Raw genomic sequence first — 21,742 nt, forward strand, 5'->3', positions numbered from 1 at the left:
AAATCAGATGAATGAATAACAATCGCTACCAAAGCTGACATCCAATACTATGAAAATTTGAAATATAATTTGACCGAACTACATCAACTGTGACCAAATAAATGCCACATGGCCGTTGAGAAAATGGCTGCTGTTAACTATCTCTTAAAGATAAACTTATTTCGACGGACCTTGTGCTCAGCCAAAACCTATTCACTATTCAGTCCCCGCGCCGTGCTGGGATGGGGGGGGAGGTTACGCCCCCTCCCTGGTTTTTCGTGAATATCTCAACAACGGTGGCATCAGTACCTGCCACTCGGTACTCAGACCTGACTGCTGACAGTACCTATGTCAGTACTGCTTCTCAAATCGGGACCAGACAGGCATAGACCTAGAGACGGGACGTATTTCGTTTTTGCAACCAAAGGAAGGCGCTACTCTGATAAATAATGTTCCAGGCAGCGGCTTCCTTTGGTTGCTAAAACGGCATACGATGTCCACCTATTTTATTATATATTTTAAAGAAAGGAGTTTCCATTCTGAATGTTTGTGTATTCTGAACTTACCTTAACCCTCGCCCATGTAGGGGGGGGGGGTTGAAGTTTTTTGAAGTTGGTGCAACCCCCCCCCCCTGAGGTTTTTCTTAGCTACACGCCGAACCGTTTCAGATGGCCTGCTCAAATTTTCAGTACCCTCTGGGGCATCCTTTGCGCAACATTTGGTATTTTTTTTTTGTCAAGGTCATGTCAGGTCACGGAGTTATGACGTCATAAAGGGAACAACCTCCGGCCAGATTTACGCTAAATTGGAGATTGCTTCACATTGGTATAAATGCCGACTGACCTGACACACTGATGGATTGTTTTAGAATCACAACTGGCTGATTTGACATTGGCACAATGTCCGTTGACATTTTGAAGGTTACTAAAGGTCAAGGTAAGGTCAGTGACCTCGGTTGACCTGTAATGACTTCTTGCACTTGTATGCCTTTTCGGGGTATTTTGATGCCCTGAATTCGAATTTGCTATCCATTTCAGGCATCGTCGGTTGTTTCTTGTAGTTCATTTTGGGTCAGGGTCAGGTCAGTGACGTCACACGCCTGACGTGACCCAATGCACAAATGACCTTGCAGACTTCCGATGCTCCCAATGCATCATTTTTAGAGTTATGATATCGAAATACACACCAAACGATAGAGAATTGATCAAGGATCACGATAGTGAAGGTTTCAAGTCTACATGTCTTACCGTTTAGCCGCAATCGGCGCGGAAATATGAAAAAGTTAGATTTTTATTCCGAAAATTTGCCCTTTGACCGGTCATAAGTAGGTCAAATGTTAACCTAGGACCAAAAAAATATACCACCAATCGCGGGATCTCGTTGAGAGCAATCCGTTGGTCTTTTCCGCTAAGCTCTACGACGCTCCGTTTTCAAACGCCAGGGGGGTCGCACCCCCCCCCCCCGGCATGGGCGAAGGTGGTAAAACACCGTTTACGGGCGAGGGTTAGCCCTCGCCCGTACATGGGCGGGGGAGGGAGGGGGTACCACCTCCAGGTAGCTTTTGTGCTCTGCACTAAACATTCTTAAAGCTAGAAGCTTGATTTATCCTTTGTCAGCGTCCAATGAAAATTTCAAGTTTCTGTGGTTTTTGGTTCCGGAGATATTACCTTGTTTTTCAGATCGTGTCATGACCCAAATGGCCAATACTCAATATTGCGTTGGCTATGGGTCTTGTGAGCTATTGACACCTTGATTTCAATATGTTTTTGCTAGTCTTACCTCAACCTATCATGGAACATGCTATTCGACGATGTGCAGATGTAAGGGTCAGGGTCAAGGTCAACTTAGGTCATCTAAGGTCAACTTAGGTCATCTAAAACATTGCATTTTAGGCTCGCTGAATTTGCTTTTCGTGAAGTTTTTTACTGTATTTTTGGTAGCACCACAAACGGCAGCGCCATCGGTATATGATGGGTACCCACGTACTTACATACATACGATCACGGTGGCCCCAAACAGCAACATTTCTTAGTTTGACCTGACCTGGAAGGTCAATGATTGACCTAATGAAGTAAAATTGGGTACCATTGGTTTTGTCTCTTCCCAAAGAATCTGCTGGTCTTTGCCGCGAAGCTCTAGCTCCAGCAGGAACGAAATGGCGCGGAGGTGGGACCCCCCTTCCCTTGGGCGTTCTAGGATGGGAAAATGGCATGTGTGGGCGAGGGTTAACCACTACAAGCTGGAAACCACAAGTTCACCACTGCACTGGCGCAGCCGTTAACCGTCCTCACGGGATCCTAGCCAACCCTGAGTTTCCCTTAACTTTTCATGGGTTGTTTTTACTCCTCCTATCCCTTCAATTTGGCCTTATGGACCAACTCAGGATTGTTCCCGAAGGTAACCGATGAACAATTTTATCTGAAATATAGCAACAACTTTTGTATGTATATGTATACATACCTACAAATACCATGTATATGTATACATGGTGTCAAAACAACGTTTTATACATTAACTATGTCCCAGCTAAACAACAATATTTACAACAACAGCTTTTCTGCACTAGGTAAGTGCAAAAGCTACAGCAAAACAAATTATTTTTCCAGGCTTGGGCCAAATTTGCCCTTGGTGGCCAAAGTAGCACGAAACTACGGTACGCTTCTACAGCAAGCAAATCTTGTCTCGATGTTCTTCTCACGCAGATGTCGCGACGAGCATCCTTCCTCGACCTCAGCTGTAGGTGACGCTGCGTACGAGTCCGTCCACGGCCTGCACATTTTATTTGTCCGCAGTTGGGCATACCAACAGCAAACACAGGCTCTATAGGTATGTACGTTGCCTACTGCCAAGTGCCAGGCATATGTTTTTTCATACATATTTTGAAGTTCTAAGCCAGCGAGACCAAAAACATGCCTATAAGCTCGTATAATGTCTGCAAGCAAGGGAGAAGAAGAGTCGTGAAACCCAGCAAGGCTCCTTACGTCCATATCATCAACGCCAACACACTTAGCTTACTCCGTTCATACGTCAATGCATTATTGTTGTTTTTATCTACATAACTTCGAAGTCTTCTTCTGTTCATTGTGCACGAAGAATGACTGAGCCTCATAGGAAAGCATAGTAGGTATATCATGGTAAATCTTCACTTCATAGTCGACAAAGCAAATTAAAAATAAACGATTAAAAAACGATTAAAGAGCATGGTAAAGACAGCACTAAGTACTAACGGCTCTGTAGGCACCTCTTGTATGATGTCCTCGTCTGGGCCTGCACTCATCAGACAACACTGATTGTTTATAAAATCTGATGGCCAATAGTTGCAAACCAAAATGATAATTAAAATATAAATATTTTGTATTTCATATAAAATACAAATCTTATATAAAATACAAGAAGATTTAAATTTTAATTACCATTTTGGTTTGCAACTATTGGCCATCAGATTTTATCAATATGTCTAACAATACTAAACACTGATTGTCATAACACGCATCCCTCTAAACGAACCTCACTCGATATATCCTAATTACACCAAGCACAGATATCACATAGCGGTATCAGCATTTTGTTGTCGACGGGTTCGCCATTCCTTCTGCAATTTGTTGTTCATTATCAACACACAATACACATCAACTTCAAAAGCAAGCGATGGGCGGAAAATGACGCACGTATAAACCAAACTCAGCATCAAAACTTGTGCATACTGAGCGGAAATGTGAAACATTTCTCAATGCCCGCATAAATGCCGCCATATGCGTGTTTGCCTATCAACAATAAGCAGTGCATGCTCGCCCTCCTTTTAGTTCTTATTCAATGAGAAACGCAAAAATAGTTTCTCGTGCACACTCAATTCAGAGACATTCACCCTCGTAAACGCAATCACTTTGCCAGTCAGCAATGGGCGTTCCAGTCCAACAATCACGCATTTTTAAGTAACCCCTTGATCGCTCCGATGACACTCGCGATCAGTGACGTGATAGTGACCAGTAGTGACGTCACCCCGTTGTGTGTCAGCGTTTGTTGGCGTTCTGTGCCACCTGGTGCTCGCATTGTCTGTCCTCTCACTAAGCTCCAACTCCTCTGTCCTCCAGCTGTGGTCCAGCTCGGAGGTGACGTCATCGACACACCCGGAACTCGACCGGAAGTCGCCAACTTCCGGCCGGATGTCGCTCACTTCCGGTTGTCTTTGGGGTCGGGAAACACGTCCGGCAGCTCCTCCATGGCTGTGCCGCCGGACACGCTGTCGTTGGAGACCTGGGACATGTAGGTACGCGAGCCCATCACCCCGTCGCGCGACTTGCTTTCCTTCGCTGCAATCGACACAGAGGTGAACACTGTCAGAGTACTGTTAACGATACAGGGATAGCAGTTTAACTGGCGAGTCATTTTACCATGTGTGCGTTGGATAATTGTTAAGAATGCTGGAATGCAGCGTTACATTAATGACTGCGTAAATATTGAATCGACCAAAGATCCTACGAGGCATGGAGTCTGTTTCGATGTACTCGATGGGACGGTGTCTAGCATTTCGGCTGTAACTGTCCCAGGGGCGTAGCCAAGGGGGGGGGCATAGGGGCCATGCCCCCCCCCCCCTGGAGCCCAAAAGGGCCCCATCGTGGTGTCATAAGTACGGTAAGGGGTACAATAAAAGTAGCGTAAGGGCCCCTCGGGGCACTCCACTGGGTTCGCGGGAGCCTTTCGGGCTTGAGACCTTGCCGCTAGGGCCCTCTGGGCTCTCTTCATTGGTTATAAAAGGGCCCTTCGGGCCTGAGGCTTTGCCACTGGCCACTGGGCCCCTCGGCGCCCTCTCCATTGGGTTCGCAGGGGCCCTTCGTAATTTTAAGGTAGTTAAGCAAATAACTACGTCATGAAATTAAAAAAAAGTTGGGCCCCTTCGCTCACATGGGCCCCTTTCGGTCTGATTGGCCCCCCTGAGGAAAATCCTAGCTACGCGCCTGGCCCTGTCAGGCGTTCAGGGGCCCCTTGGGGTCCTTTACATGCTCAGAGAGTTTTCCTGTAGATCAGAGGACCCGTCACGCGCGCTCAGAGGCCTCTTCATGCACTTAGAGGGCCCTGTCGTGTACTCAGAGAGCCTTTCTGTGGTTTAGAGGGCCCCGTGAAGCGATCAGGGGGCCCTCCATGCGCTCAGGGGTCCCTGTCGTGTATTCAGAGGTTTTTTTTGTTTCTTAGAGTGCCCTCGTCAAGTTATCAGGGCTTACGAGGCTCTCATGGGCTGTAGGGGCCTTTGGCGGTCTGAAGGACCCTCATCCGACCTACGGGGCCCTCAAGACCGCCTTCAGAACCGGCTGAGCGACTCTATGAAGCTATTCGTGGGCTTATCTAGCAGGGACCCATCAACTGCTTGCCCCTCATTTCTAACATTTTTTTCATTTTTTGATACTTTTTTAATTTATTTGGGCCCCCTCCAAAAAATAGTGGACGAAATCCGATGACTTTTTGGATTTTGAGGGGTTTACCTTGGGCCCCTGTAAGTTTGGCCCCCTCCTGGAGGAAACCCTGGCTACGCCCCTGTTACTGTCCTGTCTTATAAAAAAGTGAAATGTATGCATCATACACGATGACCAGTTCACAAAGTCCCGATACTTGCTGAAAGCACTCTGCTTCATAGTGCGCTTTGATGTGGCTACTTCCGAATCAAATGCGCCCCGCTACTACATAGCACACATCAATATGCAGAAAAATTGCATAAATAAGTTATGGGCTGAGTCATGACTGTTTTGAGCCTGCATTGTCTGACCTGAATATCTAATCAGTTTTATCGACGCAACAAAAAACGCCAAAGGCTAAAAAGCTCTTTTGACACAATATTGCTCTTTTCTTCGTTGATTTAAAATGCAGATGAGAATGTTGTTTACCGTAAAAGAATTCCTTGCAAAAGTCAGCTAAAAGTTTGGACGAGAACTTTGATATGAGTGGAAGCTAGCAAACAATGAACTTATTTATTATTTCACATATGCGCACAAAAGAAAATAATAAAACGTATGCAGTGTGTGCCATTATCTAATAAGCCTAAACGAAAAAAAGACCAGCGCGCTAGCGCCTTTTCGATTCCGTTAGATGGATATTTTCCGATGAAGCCAAGCACGAAAGCAATTATGCTCGAAACTATGCTGGTACCAACACAAAAAGAAAGACAGACAGTAATTGAAATTAACAACCATTCCTCAAAAATGCTGGCGAAAAACTTAAAACGAGAACGGCCGGTGGATGTTGGTGGATGTTTGCATAGAGATCTTATATGTATACATATAAGATCTCTATGGATGTTTGTCCATCTTTTGGCGTCACTAGTGCAGCTTTCATATAATTAGCCGCGTTAACAAGCAAGACAACATGTTGGGTCAGTACTTTCCAACGAACTCTGGCCTATTTTATGCCTGTCAAACAAAAGGGAAGCAGCATGGATGCTCGACAGATATTAGTTTGCACAGGTTAAAGTAACAGCAATGGTTTGCCTATGCGCCATGCGTAACTATAAAAGATTTCCACTTCTTTTAACCATATATTGAATGGAATGCAATCTTAAGCCAATCGTTAAGGGTTTCGGTATACTATTTTTGGCTTTAGGCATTTTATGAGTGACAGTCACAAAATAACGTTAACAAGGAACAATCCATTTACGTGGTCCCCGACGTCACTCGTCACAAAAAACGGATGGCTGTGGTCGATTTGACGGCGGATAGGGAGCGAGCAGATAGCAGCACGTGATACGTGACCGTGACCGTGTTGAAGTGTTCCAAACGTGTTATATTGATAGTGGCATATATTCAGACCGGCATCAGTGAACTAAGATCAACCAAAAGCTGATTCCGACCACGTTCAATTAATTGATTCAATAAGTTAATTAATTGAATCAAAATAATTTAATTAATTAAACTACCACGGACCACCCAAGTGTTTGACAGTAACCACGCGGGCTTACTGTCATACCCATTCAAATCATCGTGTGCCGTTTATCGACATAGTGGTACCCAATTCCCAAATATTCTTTACAATTTAACCCGCGCCCCACTGGGGGGGGGCTATTTATAGCCCCCCCTCCCGTTTTTCTGCAATAACTTCCGAACCGCTTGACCTATCGACGCCAAACTTTCATTACCTTAGGCTGCATCAATTTGACACCTTGTGTCAAAATTTGAACTTCGTACCTACAATAGGGCGGCCGGAAATGACGTCAGAGTGACGTCATGTTCGGCCGATTTCGACGCAAAACATTGAACCACGGCAATCGCTCCCAAGAGCTCAGTTTTTACGCTAGATCCAATTTCTTTGCATTAGAGGACTCAGAATTGACTGCGCTATCAAACTGCTATCTCGGATTTTCGAAATTTTGAAAATTTCGAAAATTTAATATAATAATCTCCAAAATTTATATTTTTACTTTTTTTCAAAAATTTTTGACTTTTCGAAAAAACCGGAATATATATGATAGAACGCATTAATATGACTGACTCTAGCAAGTTTTAGCTAAATATCTTCAAAAATGGCCAAGTTTTACGCATTATTGCAAAAAATTCACAATTATTAATTTTTCAAATCAATTTTTCAGCACGTATTTGACATCGTACGCCAATATAAATAGCACCATCGTGTTCCTGAGCTCAAACTGCATCCAATAGACACCTTTTTTTGTTGAAAAATTTTAACTTCAAAATTTGACCTTTTTTGACCTGAAAGTGACCTAACATAAGCTAAATGCGACTCAAAATGACCTCAGATGACACAGACGACATCAAATTCGAAATCTCTGACCTAAATGGACCATAAAATATGTGTCACGTGACCGACGCATGATATAATATTTTCGTGACCTGTGATGACCTGACCTTGACCTGAAAATCAAAGTACAAGTTTGGTACCCTCAGGGTAGCTAGAGCATCTGTTCCCGAGTGTGTGATTCAAAAATGAGCCTGATCTGACTTGTAAGACGGCGGCCAGAGCCCAAAACGTGATCAAGCCAAAATGCGAATAATTTTTACTTTGACCTGACCTGTGACGTCATCGGTGACCTCGAGGTCAATGAAATTAGGTTTCGCTCGACAGTTTTTCCGGGGCTATCAGACGCCGTTTGAATTTTGACGATCGGCCCAGTAGTTTCGGAGTTAGGAGGGGGCTATGAATAGCGCCCCCCCCCCCCCCCAGTAGGGCGTGTTATACGCAGACCCCAGTGGGGCGCGGGTTAACAATAAAGCAAATGGTGACAGGAGTCAAGAGTGCTAAGTTATTCTTTGCCTTCTTGGATCGGTTGAGGTTGTTTTTTAGTTAGTTCCTTCAATTCTGTTTTATGAGGTAACTCAAATACCCTGACCTTCCAGGTGTTTTACATGATGTATGTAGGTACTTATGAATCTGGGAATTGAGCATTAAAATAAGGCAAGGACTCCAAATGTACGAGTCAAACAGCCCGATATTTTCATTCATTTTGATGCGGCTCAGATATTTCCCCGCCCACGGTTATACCACGCAGGCCCATTGGCTGCGTCATAAGTTACGTTCAAGTTCAATGTGCATGCACTGAAAGTCTTGAAACCAATGAATGTAAGCGCAGTCCGGTTATTGAGCAGCTGACAGCCAAAAACGTTCACAAGACACACGGCGACACTCCTGCCACCTGCTGGCGTTTTCCGGCGGCGACAGCTGCTTTCCCAGGGAGATTCGAGCCAGTCGGGCCGACAACCGAAATGTTCCGGCCCTGGAAACTGGGACAGAGGCATACACTCTGCACGGCATACCTAAAACACCGAGCATTTTCTCATACAACCAAGGCGACTGAGCAGTGTTATCAGTAAATCTGACATTTTTTTTTTTAGAAAACTTTATGAGTCTTCCGTGAATTTGTTCTGTGAACAACATGTTCTGTCGTCGTTGGAAAGCTGCAGTGAGCACCAATGCGGCTCGAACCACGGGATCGCGAAAAGACGTAACGTAAGCGTAAAAAGAAGCACATACATCTTGTTCCATACACATCTGAGTGGATTATTTTATCAGTTGTTTTATTGTCGCGTAACTTTTAGTATACTGAATAAGTTATGCTTGACATCCATCAGCGTGTTATTGGATTTTGTCGAAGTAACTAGCTTCCCGTTGAAACAATAACAACAATACGAATCTGCAGGACTACAACAAGAAACATAAGGTGCCAACTGCTTTCTATCTCCTTCGAACTTGACTTTAGAGCTCAAACTAACCTTCCCCACCAAGGCGCCCCTCTGCTTTCTGTCTGTGAGCCCGTGACAGTCAACTTACACTGCATGGAGCTGTCGGAGAAGAGGCGAGGGCGGCGGCAGAACAGCACCGTCTTGTACGCCTGTCGGTACTGCTTGCTCATGATGACGTAGATAATGGGGTTGACACAGGCGGAGAAGTAGCACAATATGTAGCCCAGGATGTGCAGACCTGTAATGAAACGGGCACGAGTTTACTTGAAAGAAACGGACAGCACTTGTTCAGCTAGGATGTTTCGTGGAAATGGTCTGATGAGTTTTAATGAATTATTCATCGTTGAATTTGCTCCACAATTAGCGTGTGATAAATGGCACACATTTAGCATTCGGTTTCATCTCTCATGTATTTTAATGGAACTTTTGCAGATTGCAAGGCTAGATCCGAAACATTAAGTTCATCCAGGATATTTGAACACGACATACCTAATAAAAATCCACATTGAATGCCAAACATTTTAGTCAAATTTCAGCACAGTTGAAGCTCACACAAACATTTTACTACGGAGCATGTCATACCTGGGTACTTGACGAACGGATCTTTGATCTTGGAGACGGTGACGGGCAGGTAGCAAAGCAGGAACGTCAGGAAGATCACCAGCGACATCCTGGTGATGCGCATTTCGTTTTTGCGCCGGCGCTCCTCCCTGGATTTCTTCTGCTGGGTGGTTTCCTTGACACCGGCCTTCACGCTGTGGCGACGCATTCTGCGGTCCGACCTGGATTGGGCGGGGGGGGGGGGCGATCGATAAGTCGATTAATTTTGTTTTTATTGTCGTCACCATTCCCTCTAACTGGCAAAATTTCTCCGGTGTACGAGAGGCTACTGTTTGTTGCCTTCCCTATGATACCGGTTGTGATGTGAGGCCCTTGGTGGGCAGGTTAGGACGATAGTCGATAGGACGGGCGGCGCCGGGAATCGAACCCGGTTCCTCCCAAACTGACGCCTTACCAGGAACTAGAGGTGGCAAAAGATGAAAATTTTGGGAACCAGACTCGAACCAGACCCGGCTGGACATTTCTGGAACCAGTCGGACCCGGTCTTAGTTGGAATCGGAACCAGTTGGACCCGTTCCCCAAAAGTCAATTAATACAAAGTACTTGTAGTCATCATTAGTTGCATCATGTAAAACAGCGTATTTCCAATTGGGAATAGTCATGAGCTACTGTGTGCAAAAACACATTCACTTAATTCACTTCATATTTTGCAATAATGTGTAGTGTGCAAGATGTATAGTTTATGGTAGGACCCGGTTGGACCCGTCAGAAAATTTCCAGGAACCGATCTGGACCCATGTAGGTCCAGACTGGTTCTTTGGACCGGGTCCTCGGGTCCACATTTTGCCACCTCTACCAGGAACTGTATCATCGTCTTCGCAAAAGCTCTGAATGTGGTTAGCTTGGCTCGTAAAGTAAAAGGTATTTCTCTGGAAGTGGGGAATGTAACTATTTTGATCCGTAGTGATCATACTGGAAAATAGACAAGCTATTGTCGCAGACAGTTGCATTTTGACTCATGTAAGCTCGACGGGAGTCTGAGAGCTAATCCGAATGCCGCTCATTCTTCATGCTTGTGGTCGGAGGGAGTGCACACGATTGCTGGAATCAGCTAGAGTTACATATTCAGGCAATAAACCTGTTAATATTTCTTATTTTTTACTACAGGAAAATAAATATCGCGAACGGTTAGGTAATTGTATAATCTATATTACTATAGTTCTTTTTTCAAAAGGACGCTGCCTCCAAGTCCATTATCGAAGCTATCACTTGAGTTTTGGCAGCTTCAGCGTCTGGCCAAGAATTTCTGACCGAAAAAATATTCTAGTTCAAATTTTTTCACGGTAAACACCTGGAAATTGTGTCTGAAAAAAAATAGCATGCTATGATGACGTCACTGGTGGCAGCAGGCACCCAATGTCCGTACAATGGGACGAAGTGTCGACGAATTTGGGGGAAACTTTGTTTTTCACTGTTGCGAGGTTATAATCGAGTAAGCGGTTCCGTCCATGTTATTAACACGTTACATTGCAATACAACTTCGATAGCATGACGTCACCGCTGTTCTGATATCTAGTCAGAACCGAGCACGTATAACAGTATTTCAGTATTTCACATGTATGCGTGGAAAGGGTATAATTAATCAGCAGTCAATGCCAGCGCAAGATGTTGCTCCGCGAATAGGACTGCATTAAGTGATGCAGACCTACATATTTCCACACTATTTCAGTACATTTTGCCACAGATATATGTTTAACCCTATTCCTGGCGGGGGGGGGGCCTCAGGAGCCCCCCCCCCCTGAGGTTTTTTGGTTATTTCTCCCAAACGCGTTGAGCTAGGAAGCTCAAATTTTCTGACTTTTCCTAAAAGGCTTCTACGCAACATGTCTGAAAATTTTGAGTTGATCTGACCTCAGGTCAGGTCACCAGAGGCGGTTTGGTGACCCTACCTCAGAAAAGTTTGCAATCACGCCAGAGCTAGAGTTTTTGACCGATCAATTTCTTCTCTTCAGGCTTTAGTTAGGGTACCAGTATGTGCAATTTGTATATCTCGGAATTTTGATATCGGTGACCTAAGGTCAGGTCAGTTTCGCGACCTCCCCATTATAAGTCAATGGGGGAAAAATGAACTCCCTGTTTTTACCACTAAAACGGGTCGGAATGGCCCCATATACCATAAATGACTTCATATACGATCAACCTTCACTACCTTGAGGTCTGTTTTGCTGTTGGGCAGCTGTGAGGTCATGTGACGTCATCAAAGGTCACCAAAGGTTTTTGGCCAATAACTCCGTACAGGAACAAGATACAGACGCGTGGATGGTCTCATTGTGTTCAGCTCGTCAAGACGCATCGAATGATATACATGATGACCTCGAGGTCACGTGACCTGAGGTCAACCTTTGACCTTGACCTTTCGAGGTCAACATATATATCATTCGATGCGGATTGACGAGAGGATCACGATGATGCCCTTAGTTTGTTCCTATCTTGACTAATTCGAAAGTTATTCGAGAAAAACTCTCTCCATATCTAGCGCCGCCATTTTGACTTTTTCGACCCCTGTGACGTCATCTTTGACCTGACCTGAAAATGACCTTAGTAAAAATTGTAGATCTTGACCGTGCGTATCCGATGCCGTTTACCGTTTGTCGCTGCGATGTGTAGTTTTTTAGATCTGAAGGGGGGGCCGAATCGGCCCCCCCCCCCCCCCGCCAGTTTCTTGTCCCGGCGGAGCCCGCCAGGAATAGGGTTAAACATATATATGTGGCAACTGGCAAAATAAACTGAAACAGCGAGGTCAGCTACTCAATTGGGTTGTAGACCTCTGGCCACTCCAAGGCCTCGGTTTTTGCTTCCTTTCCTGCAATCCATCGCTTTGGCTGCTCCGCGCTGGGCATTGGTCCCATCAATCATATTTCAGTGCTGTAACTATGCGATACACGCAATGCTAGATGCGCCGCTGATTTACTACTCACTGGCAGTCGCCAGTCAAGGCTTCTTTTTCCTCTGGGAACAGATACACGACCATAGATACGACCAAGATATTTCGCTAGCCGGCCGACGCATATCGGAATCGGAGCGATTTGCGGAAAGGAAGGTCCCTCACCCTGGCACTGCTATCACGCGTTGCTGCACATAGCGTCCTTCAGTGTGGACTAAATAAGTGTTTTATGTAAGCATGTTAGGCAATCCTCTGACATAGCAACTTCAGGAAAGCTGATACTGGAAAACGAAAAACAATATGACGCAAACCCACTGCAGGAGCTCGTTAGAAGTTCAGTATACCGGGTGGCCCAAAAAAAACGTTCCGAACTTTGGAGGCCTATATCTCAAATTCGAGTGCAAATAACGAGCCAAAATTTTCATCAAGTTTGCGTCACTTCTTTGCGCATTGGTATGTCAAATTATAACACTGTACCATCATTTTAAAGCCAGCAATCTTATGTTGAATGAAGTAAGACGTTTTTGCTTTTTTGCGGTTGTTGAACGGAAGTAATGATTTGCTTAGACGTACAATGTTAGAAAAAATACAAAAAAAGAACGGCTTGAATGATACCAGCACGTGTGTTGCTATTTTGTATTTTTTTTTGTCACACTTATGTGCTAAATATTCAAATACTAAGCCAAAGTTGTGTTACTGGATGCCATTCGTTTCAACACAAGTTCTGTTTCAAGGCGAAGGAGTGGCACGGTGCATGGGTTTCTGCTGATCGCCCTCCCTTCAAGAAGATCAAATAGTAAATCGACCGAATAAGGAAAAAAGCTAGAGGGAATGTTTTTTTTTTTTTGCCTGAGGCCTGAACCACCAATGAGACTAGTTGCCAGTAGCAGTCATGGCTGTAGGCCGTGGTGCCGAGATGGAAGTGGCCCGTTCACTCACATTTTTGGTAAACATCAGAGCAAAAAAGTGATTTTTACATGGCATGCTAGAAACATGAACCGTTTAAAAAGTAATTGACCGAATAACATAAAAATCACACCATTTACTGAAAATGTGTGCCGCATTAACTATTCGAAGTTTCAATGTTGTATCTTTATCACTTTCTGAGAAATATTGATTTAAAGTTGGGAACGTTTTTTCTGGGCCACCCGGTATATGCTAAGCAAATAATTATTTTTTATGACTTTTCCGTAGATCAAACACTTGAGCTAGACAGTATGGTTGTTGAAATAACAAATACTTGCTCGTTATTTATTTTAATTTGTCCTTCAACAAATAAACTTAATTCCGAATCTGGCCATGGCGCTCTTTTCTCCGAACTAAATCGGCCGCACAAGACGATACATTGATATGATTGTGATGACGATGGTGAGCAACAATAATAGCATGACATCCACAAGATAGTTACTGACGAGAGAGCCTACTCACAATACGATGACGAGGAAGATGCCCACGTAGCAGATGACGATGGCAATGCAGGGGATCAGGAAGCCGATCAGAAAGAGCGCCTTTTTGGCCGAGTTTCCGTTGGCATCACGGACCACCGTGCACGTCATCAGAAGAGGGTGGTAGCCGAACCGACCTGACGGTGAAAGGCGTCATTCAGACATCAGTCAAACATTGGTCACAGGTCAGCATTCAGTCTTCGGACAAACAACGGTCTTCAGTTAGACAGAGATCGTCGTCAGGGTATCAATATCCTGGATGTATGAATTCAAGTACTCCCCACACTCTCATTTAGTCCCGTGAACATTGAATTGTGAATGGGTCGAGTGGGAGGAAAGCCCTTATCTTTTCAGCAGTGAAAGTCAGATGCAGCTTTGGTGCTGAATTGACGTCGACGGCCCTTCAACAGCAACTGAGACAAACAGGGTATTTATAGGGCTGAGCTGTGCCCAATTTAGAAGCGTTATTAGCTACGAAAGCTGGCACTTGTTGACGAAATAGAGACTCTTGTAGAGTTCCTTTTCATTTGTAGCTGAAACTGTCATCCTTTGAACCCAAACTACCTGTGTCGAAGGATTGCTGTTAAGTAATGTTAATCTTCCAACTCAATCCCCACCCCCGACCGAAAAAAGTAACTAGCAAGCATCCAGATATTGGGCTCGTGCTTGACGCCTCCCCGGCCGGAAGCCCTCCGTTGGCTGAGTAAAGGCCGATCACCGACTGCACTGGTGGCAGTTCGTCCTTCAGGAACCACTGCTTCAGGCAGTTTCTCCTTCAGGAACCACTGCTTCAGGCAGTTCGTCCTTCAGGAACCACTGCTTCAGGCAGTTCGTCCTTCAGGAACCACTGCTTCAGGCAGTTTCTTCTTCAGGCGAGCACTCACCCCACTGTCCGGCCAGGGTCGGCACCAGCATGCCGAAGCTGTAGCCCCAGATGAAGAGGATCTGCACCACCACCCAGCGCCGCTCGTAGATCTTGTTGTACACGTTGTTGAAGGCGATCATCACGAACCTTGAGTGAAGGCGGCGTGGTTCAACGGACTCTTGGAATTTACGCCCACATGAGTATAGTTGTCGTGTATCCATATAGAGTCATGCGATGCAAGCTTTTTTACCCATTCTCCATTTCCCTGTATATAGCATCAGATAATATGCTTTTCTGTGCGGTGCGAGCGACTTTAGCGAGTGTCATTTGAGCGAACGTCATTTGAGCGAACCAATTTCAGCGACTGGCAACTTAGCGAATATCAAATTAAGCGATTATCAAATATAGCGATTATCAATTTAAGCGAAAGCTATGTTTCAACGACATCTTTTTCGTCGACTACAGTTTGAGCGACTGTCATTTCAGCGAAACACTTCATCGTCCCCTATTTTTTCTTTTTTCTTTTGCGAGCGTTCGCACAACGAATGTTTCCGGAACTTTTCATGTTTATCCGGAACTGGATGGCGGATGTCACGTTCAAAGTTCAGACATTAAGCTCCAAATTTAATGCCACATTTCTAAAAAATTCCAGCGGTTCGATTTCACCTTGCTGTTTGCCAATAATGATGACCAAACGTTCGTTCAGAGATTCATATTCCTTGTGCTGTTTTTCGCGAAATTCCCCCGCTTTAATTTGAATCAGTTCCCCATGTTGTAAAATTTGTTCTTGCCCGAAGCAACGTACCTACGAATTTCCAGATATTTGGGTGAAGTCCCTGGACCCTGAAACATAGACTGGATCCCCCTCTGCCATCCCTCGAGTTTATTATTGGTCCTTGGCATTCCTTCCATCGTCCTATCTCTCACGTTCCACATTTCCAGATCAAAGTTGCAGAATGGGGCCAGATAGTTTTGTGGTTTCCAAGCTTAAAAGCAAATTTTTAATTTACCGCGCGCAGCTAAGCTTGAAGCATGACACATAACAAGCGGGTATTCCAAGGGTAAGGATTACCGAAAAGTAGCAAATGATTGACTTCCGTCGCGTTCGGTTTCGCTGTAACTGTGTTCGCTCATTTGGTCCCCCATTGACCTCCATATATTCGCTCAATCTGGTTTCGCTGATTCTGGTCCTCGCTTAAGTTGATAATCGCTGTGATTGAATTCGCCGACTTGACAATCGCTGAAAAAGTCAATCGCTTAAATTGATAATCGCTGAAAAGACTTCGCTCAAATGTCGTTCGCTGAAATGACGCTCGCTCAGGTGTCGCAGAACCTTTTCTGTGATATACGTTACACCTATCCACCATTTTCACTTAATATAAAACCTTACATCTACCGATATAATAAAAGTTACGTTACCATCATCGCGTCTCTGAATGCAACTGGATCAGTCTAATATGAAAACTGAAGCATAACGTACGAATTGAAATATCTGGGTATGGTTACGTCCTACCGGTTACATGAACCTCACAAGACCGATATAGATAGACAAAATGTGCCCTTACCTGTTGATGGTTATCTGAAACAAGAAACTTCTTGTTAGACTCGAATTGAATACACATACATACAATAGGTAATAGTACGGAGCCATAACATTTTCAACTTAACATTCAGGGTGGTCGAGTAATTAATAACTCTCGCAACTCATCTCATTTCCGACATGTACGAGTGCATAATCCTTTTTCGCTGCTCTTGTGTTTCACGCTGAAATTGTTCTTAAAATAGTTACTTGCTTCGTATGATCCTGTTAACGACATCAAGGTCTTTTTCCCACATCTGCGCATCCTTTTTCAGAGATATTTTATACCAAGTCCCTTTAATGTCTCGGTCTATGTAGTGAGACTGTAGCCTAGTCGTGTTTCTCGTAAAATGCTTGTGCCCTATACCCCGCTATATGGCTATACTATATGAAGACCATGCAAAGGCCAAGCCAGCCACTCCCCAGCCCAGCCCACCCCTTCCTCCAACACTCTCTCACCATGGCGATTGATAGCAGCGAGCAGCCCACGTTCCAGTAGCGCAGCAGAGGGAACAGAACGCAGATGAAACCGTCGCCAAACAGCCACTGGCCGTTAGCGAAGCGCGACACCTCGAATGGCAGCACGAGCAGGCAGAACGAGAAGTCGGCCACGCACAGGCTGCCGGCACGCACACGGCACAATCACAGAGCGTGTCAATAGGGGGTCTCTTTGTGAGGCGGCAGCGCCGCGCCGGAGTGTGATGCCGGCCGGGCCTCGGGGTGTGTGAATGGGGCCCCCAGGCAGCCTGGGTATTGCGAACGGCCCGACTCAGAGGCGTAATAAATCAATTGAAAGGTAATTCTTGACGGTATGCAAAACAGGCGAACATTTTAAATGTATATTTGAAATTTTCTTTAGAAATTGCTATTAGAAGGCCAAGTATAGGAGTAAAATCAAAGTCAGTAAGCAGTGAATGACTAGCTGAATAGAGACAACCACGTAAAATTACGCAAGTTAGGATTCCAAGAAATCTGCCAGTCACCAACGCGCTCGAAAGGTCTCTTTTCCATTTGTTGAGCTGTGTCGTAATTCGGAACGTTTAAGAGAGCAGCACTTGGCTAAATCTTATTTCACATTTCGAAGAAGAGGTAAGCTTCAGAGCAAATTTTTATTACATCAACTATCTAGAAGCTTGTACTACTCGCGTTTTTGCACACTAGTCATGTTTCAGCAACGTGACATTTCGGCCAAATCCTCCAAAAATAATCCCTTTAAGACTTGGCAGTGCCTGTGTTCGGGCTCGAAGAAATGCCGTGTCACCATTGCTCTGATCGCTGGCCAATGCCGGCTCCCACTGCCCTCCGTCCGCGCCACACCCACGCTCCGAACGCGCACCGTCCGTCTTTGTTTATAGACCGTCTCCAAGTCGGCGTCACGGGCCGTCCTTCACGCCCCCATTGACAGGTCACCGGCACAGAGACAGCGCGCAGAGCGGAGCACACGGCTCAACTGCAGCGGTGCGGCCGCTTTGATACCGCGCTCAGAGGGCAGCGATGTCACGGAGACGATCAGAGATGCAGGGCCGCGTCCGGAACGCTGTACCGCTCAGGTTGGTGGTGTTATTGAGAGCCAGCCGGGCAGTCACAGACAGGCAGCCTTGCGTGGCGCCGAACTGGGCCCCGGTGATAGTGCTCGTCTAGGTGGCTTTGAGAGGTCATATCGCTGAAAGGTGCTTGAGTGGTCATGTCATCACGACGGTATATTGCAGATAAAACTGGACACCACTGGTATATCCATTAAAGGTGCTAAAAGTCACGATAAGAACTAATCCCCCTGTGTCATCGCTCACTCTCATAAACTCATGACGTCAGTGAGATCTGATGACGTCACTGAGGACGTCACCTGTGGACAGAGGCAGCTGACGGTGCCCACCTGCAGATGAAGGCGGCGGTGACGTTCCGCACCCTGGGGCACCTCAGCAGAGCCACGATCGTGATGGCGTTGCCGAACAGACCCACGACCATGAAGGTGGCGATGAGCACTGCCGTCAGCGTCATCAGCGAGGGGGAGAACCTGCCGGAGAGGTAGCTGGTTAGCCGTGGTTCCTACTCCGAGCTCAGTGCAATCCGCGGCAGGCACCACTAGACCATAGGCTGGCATTGAGTACAAAGTTGTGGGTGTTTGAAAAGTAGTCCCAAAAAGATTCGGAAAAAATTCAACTGCCACTTACAATAGATAAACGTAAATATCCAGGCATTAGTCAGATACAACTTATTCAAGTGAGCATGTATGTCAACAAACTACGTTGGTCTTAGTGTATACAGAAGGGCAATGTCATGCAGGCTGCGGTGCCGAGTCTTGTCTGTAGTCAGACTGGTGTTGTAAATGGCAGTAAATCAGCCTCGGCTGTGGGAGACCTCTGCTATCTGCCGACCACCCCCCCCCCTCCCGCACTGCCTCCTCCCCTCCCCCATTACCCCCTCTTGGAACAAACACCATGTCGTCCCGCTAAAGGCGTGACAAAGGAGCAGCTGGGGCCCCGTGTGGTCGGTTCCAGGGCTCGGCTGGTAATACAGAGCGTTAGTATACCGGTGCCGACACTGCAGTGTAGTGAGCAAATGCGACCTCCATAGCCTCATTGTCATGTGAATTTCTGGAATTGGGCCAAATTCATCCGGCATCTAATTCAACAAAATAAAGACGACAAACATCCAAGGTGATAAGGATTCCAGTATGACATGCAACATGCGTTGTAAATTGATATTATGTCAAGCCTTGCCTGCGTCACACACAAAGCTCTTCGTAAGTGCGTTTACAACTACTGCTTTATTTTATGGTATCATGTTACATAACTGGGTAGAACGGCACTTCTAATAGTAAATAGGCGGTAAATGTATTCAACAGCAGAGGTACGGTAGTATTTTAGGGCGAGTTCCAGCGAAACTGAACAATGTTTCGTGGATGGGAGGGTTTCCCTCGTTAGTGGAAAGGCTAATGAAGAAGGATGAAAAGAAGCGACTGACTAAATGTAGCAATAAGCCGCACCAGGTCAGTGCACCCAGCTGCCCAGTAGTGACCTGACACAATGTCATTTCGGGTCACAGTTTCGGCTCAATAGCTAAGACAGACCATTTAACGTTGGCTGCTGAAATTCAAAGAGTGATTGAAATACGACTTCCGAAATACGACGCTCAAGGCTAGAGGCAAGAGCTGCGTAGAAAAGCGTTTGTATATCTGAATAAATAGCCTATCCATGCTCACTGCGAGCTGTATCAGCTGGCCTTGGCCGCTGCTGCGGTAATGATGGGCCAATGCGTTAAAGATCAGCACAATGCAGATCTACGCGCCATTGAATCTTCGTTCCATTGTTCAACATTAAGCTTTAATTAAGAACAAGAACAGATGCGTCGTCCTTTCGTAGCATCTACACACTTCGTGCAGTAATTGTTGGTTAATTCAGCGGTGAATTGGACTGTTACTAAGCTCTAAAGACAGTGAAGAACTTCTGCAGAGCAAGTGCAGTTCCTAGCTGGTATAGCGTTCCTAGACCATTTCAGTAATCGTATGCGGTTATTCAGCATGAAGATCTCTCAATTGAAGGTACTTGAGGTAGGCACAGTTCTTCCCTTTACATTTTAAACGACTTTCCGAGAAATAATGAGACAGCTTCTTTGCGCAGTGCGTTCACGTTATAGCTTTACCTACGGCTGGCAGCACTTCATTATAGCATGTATGTACCCCTCGGTATGGAAGCCCGCATCGCATCAGTTGATTATATACCTATTGTGAATGGAATGTCGCCACTTCAAAGGCATCCAAAGCAATTGAGGAAGGGTGTTATGCGATACAAATGAAGAGAGAGGAGAGAGGAAGGGAGAGAGAGGGAGAGATCAGAGAAGTGAGAGAGTGAGCTACTCTGAAGCAGAGGTAGTTACGTACCACACATTTTCCTTTGCTGTTTATCGAGCCTTGGTAACTGTTTTCAGATGTTTGACGCTCTGAATGATAGGATAAACAGTATAGGAACAACAACACGTACTGAATTCGAAGAATGTCATATAATCGCTACTTTTCATGTTTTGAAATCAAAGCTGAAACATATCACTAAGAGATGACGTATGGAACCGTATACCAAGAATGCACTGTTATCGGATATTTGGTCCTGCCGCCAGAGGCTATTGAACAGAACACCCTGCACCAGTTCTTATCAACCAGAACCCCGCTGCTGCGAACATCAGTAGGTATACTCGTACCTATACCTTACCGACGTGGGCCGAACACCCCGCCTGTTTCATGTGATGTTAGTCCCAATGGTAGGTATAAGGTAGCATCTTTTTAGTTATTGACTCAGACTTAATAACACAGTAACAGAGTTACAATGCATGCGATTCTCGGAATTGGCTGCACTTTCGGAAGACGTTTCCCAGTTGAAATAATATTGTTTCCTTCAAAAAAATAATATATTTATTTTATACTGATAGCCTATGCCATAGATAACAGTAGAACCATAGATAGATAATAGATAGATAGATAGATGCAATAGATAACAGTAGTTCTACTGTTATCTATGCCTATGCATATGGCGCATTTGAATGTGCGGCATTGAATGTCGGACATCTTCGTTTCAGGGCCTGAGCTGAGCTGCTTGGTTCGTAACAGTGATGTTTGTGTTGATTCGTGCTGGTCAGAAATATTTCGAATGAATATACATATCTTGTAATCACCTAACTGGACGTAAAATACATACGAAAGACTTCGCTCGCTCCGTAACCCTTACGACAGCATAAAGCTTACCTACCTTTAACGTGCAATATGTAGTAGTGGCTAGTGCATAGTTTAAGAGTGAAACTGAATGCGGCAAAAAAAGTAGGTTTACCTTCTTTGCTCATTCAGGGAATCATCACACTAGTTTCCTACCTGTTTTACTGCTAGTCTTTACCTGAAGCACAAGTAAATAATTCGCACTGACCTGTTCATTTCGTTCAAGTCGGGCAGGGGTGCCTTAGTTGTGACGTTGCTGACCGTTGCCATGGTTACGTTGGCCGACATCTCCGTCACAGATTGGCTGTCCACGTCCATAGTTCAGCCCGGGCCGCAGTTAGCTTGAAATGGTTACGGAACGGGGACAATCCCACTCTCCGGCCAAAGCTTGGATTTACACGCAGGTGAAAAGCAGCAGTCTGAAAATACAGAATAAGCAATGGCACTCATTCAGTTTGGAGAGCACTTAGAGCGCCTTTTCACTGTGA

The 21,742-nt window shown here is 45.3% G+C and overlaps 1 protein-coding gene across 6 annotated transcripts in view; it reads right to left on the reverse strand.

Annotated features, from left to right (window-relative positions):
- Nucleotides 1-2,742: 2,742 nt before the first annotated feature.
- Nucleotides 2,743-21,742, reverse strand: part of LOC122376351 (G-protein coupled receptor moody-like) — a 33,601-nt gene continuing 14,601 nt past the window's right edge. For 2 of the 6 annotated variants that reach the window (XR_006255615.1, XR_006255616.1), the window contains exons 2-11: nt 21,463-21,673; nt 18,426-18,566; nt 17,012-17,171; nt 16,539-16,552; nt 14,993-15,120; nt 14,092-14,245; nt 9,741-9,940; nt 9,247-9,396; nt 3,458-4,289; nt 2,743-3,287 (exon numbers count right to left, since the gene is read on the reverse strand). Coding sequence is in view for 2 of the 6 variants with exons in the window: in XM_043356171.1 (XP_043212106.1) it covers nt 4,150-4,289; nt 9,247-9,396; nt 9,741-9,940; nt 14,092-14,245; nt 14,993-15,120; nt 16,539-16,552; nt 17,012-17,171; nt 18,426-18,566; nt 21,463-21,572 (1,197 nt within the window). In the remaining 4 variants the exon portion in view is untranslated. Of the gene's footprint in view, nt 4,290-9,246; nt 9,397-9,740; nt 9,941-14,091; nt 14,246-14,992; nt 15,121-16,538; nt 16,553-17,011; nt 17,172-18,425; nt 18,567-21,462; nt 21,674-21,742 lie in introns of all 6 variants that reach the window. The other 4 variants (XR_006255613.1, XR_006255614.1, XM_043356171.1 and 1 more) reach the window with 2 other exon arrangements.

Source organism: Amphibalanus amphitrite, unplaced genomic scaffold, assembly GCF_019059575.1.
Source record: "Amphibalanus amphitrite isolate SeventyFive unplaced genomic scaffold, NRLGWU_Aamphi_draft 002109F_arrow, whole genome shotgun sequence".
Taxonomy (NCBI): Eukaryota; Metazoa; Arthropoda; class Thecostraca; order Balanomorpha; family Balanidae; genus Amphibalanus; species Amphibalanus amphitrite.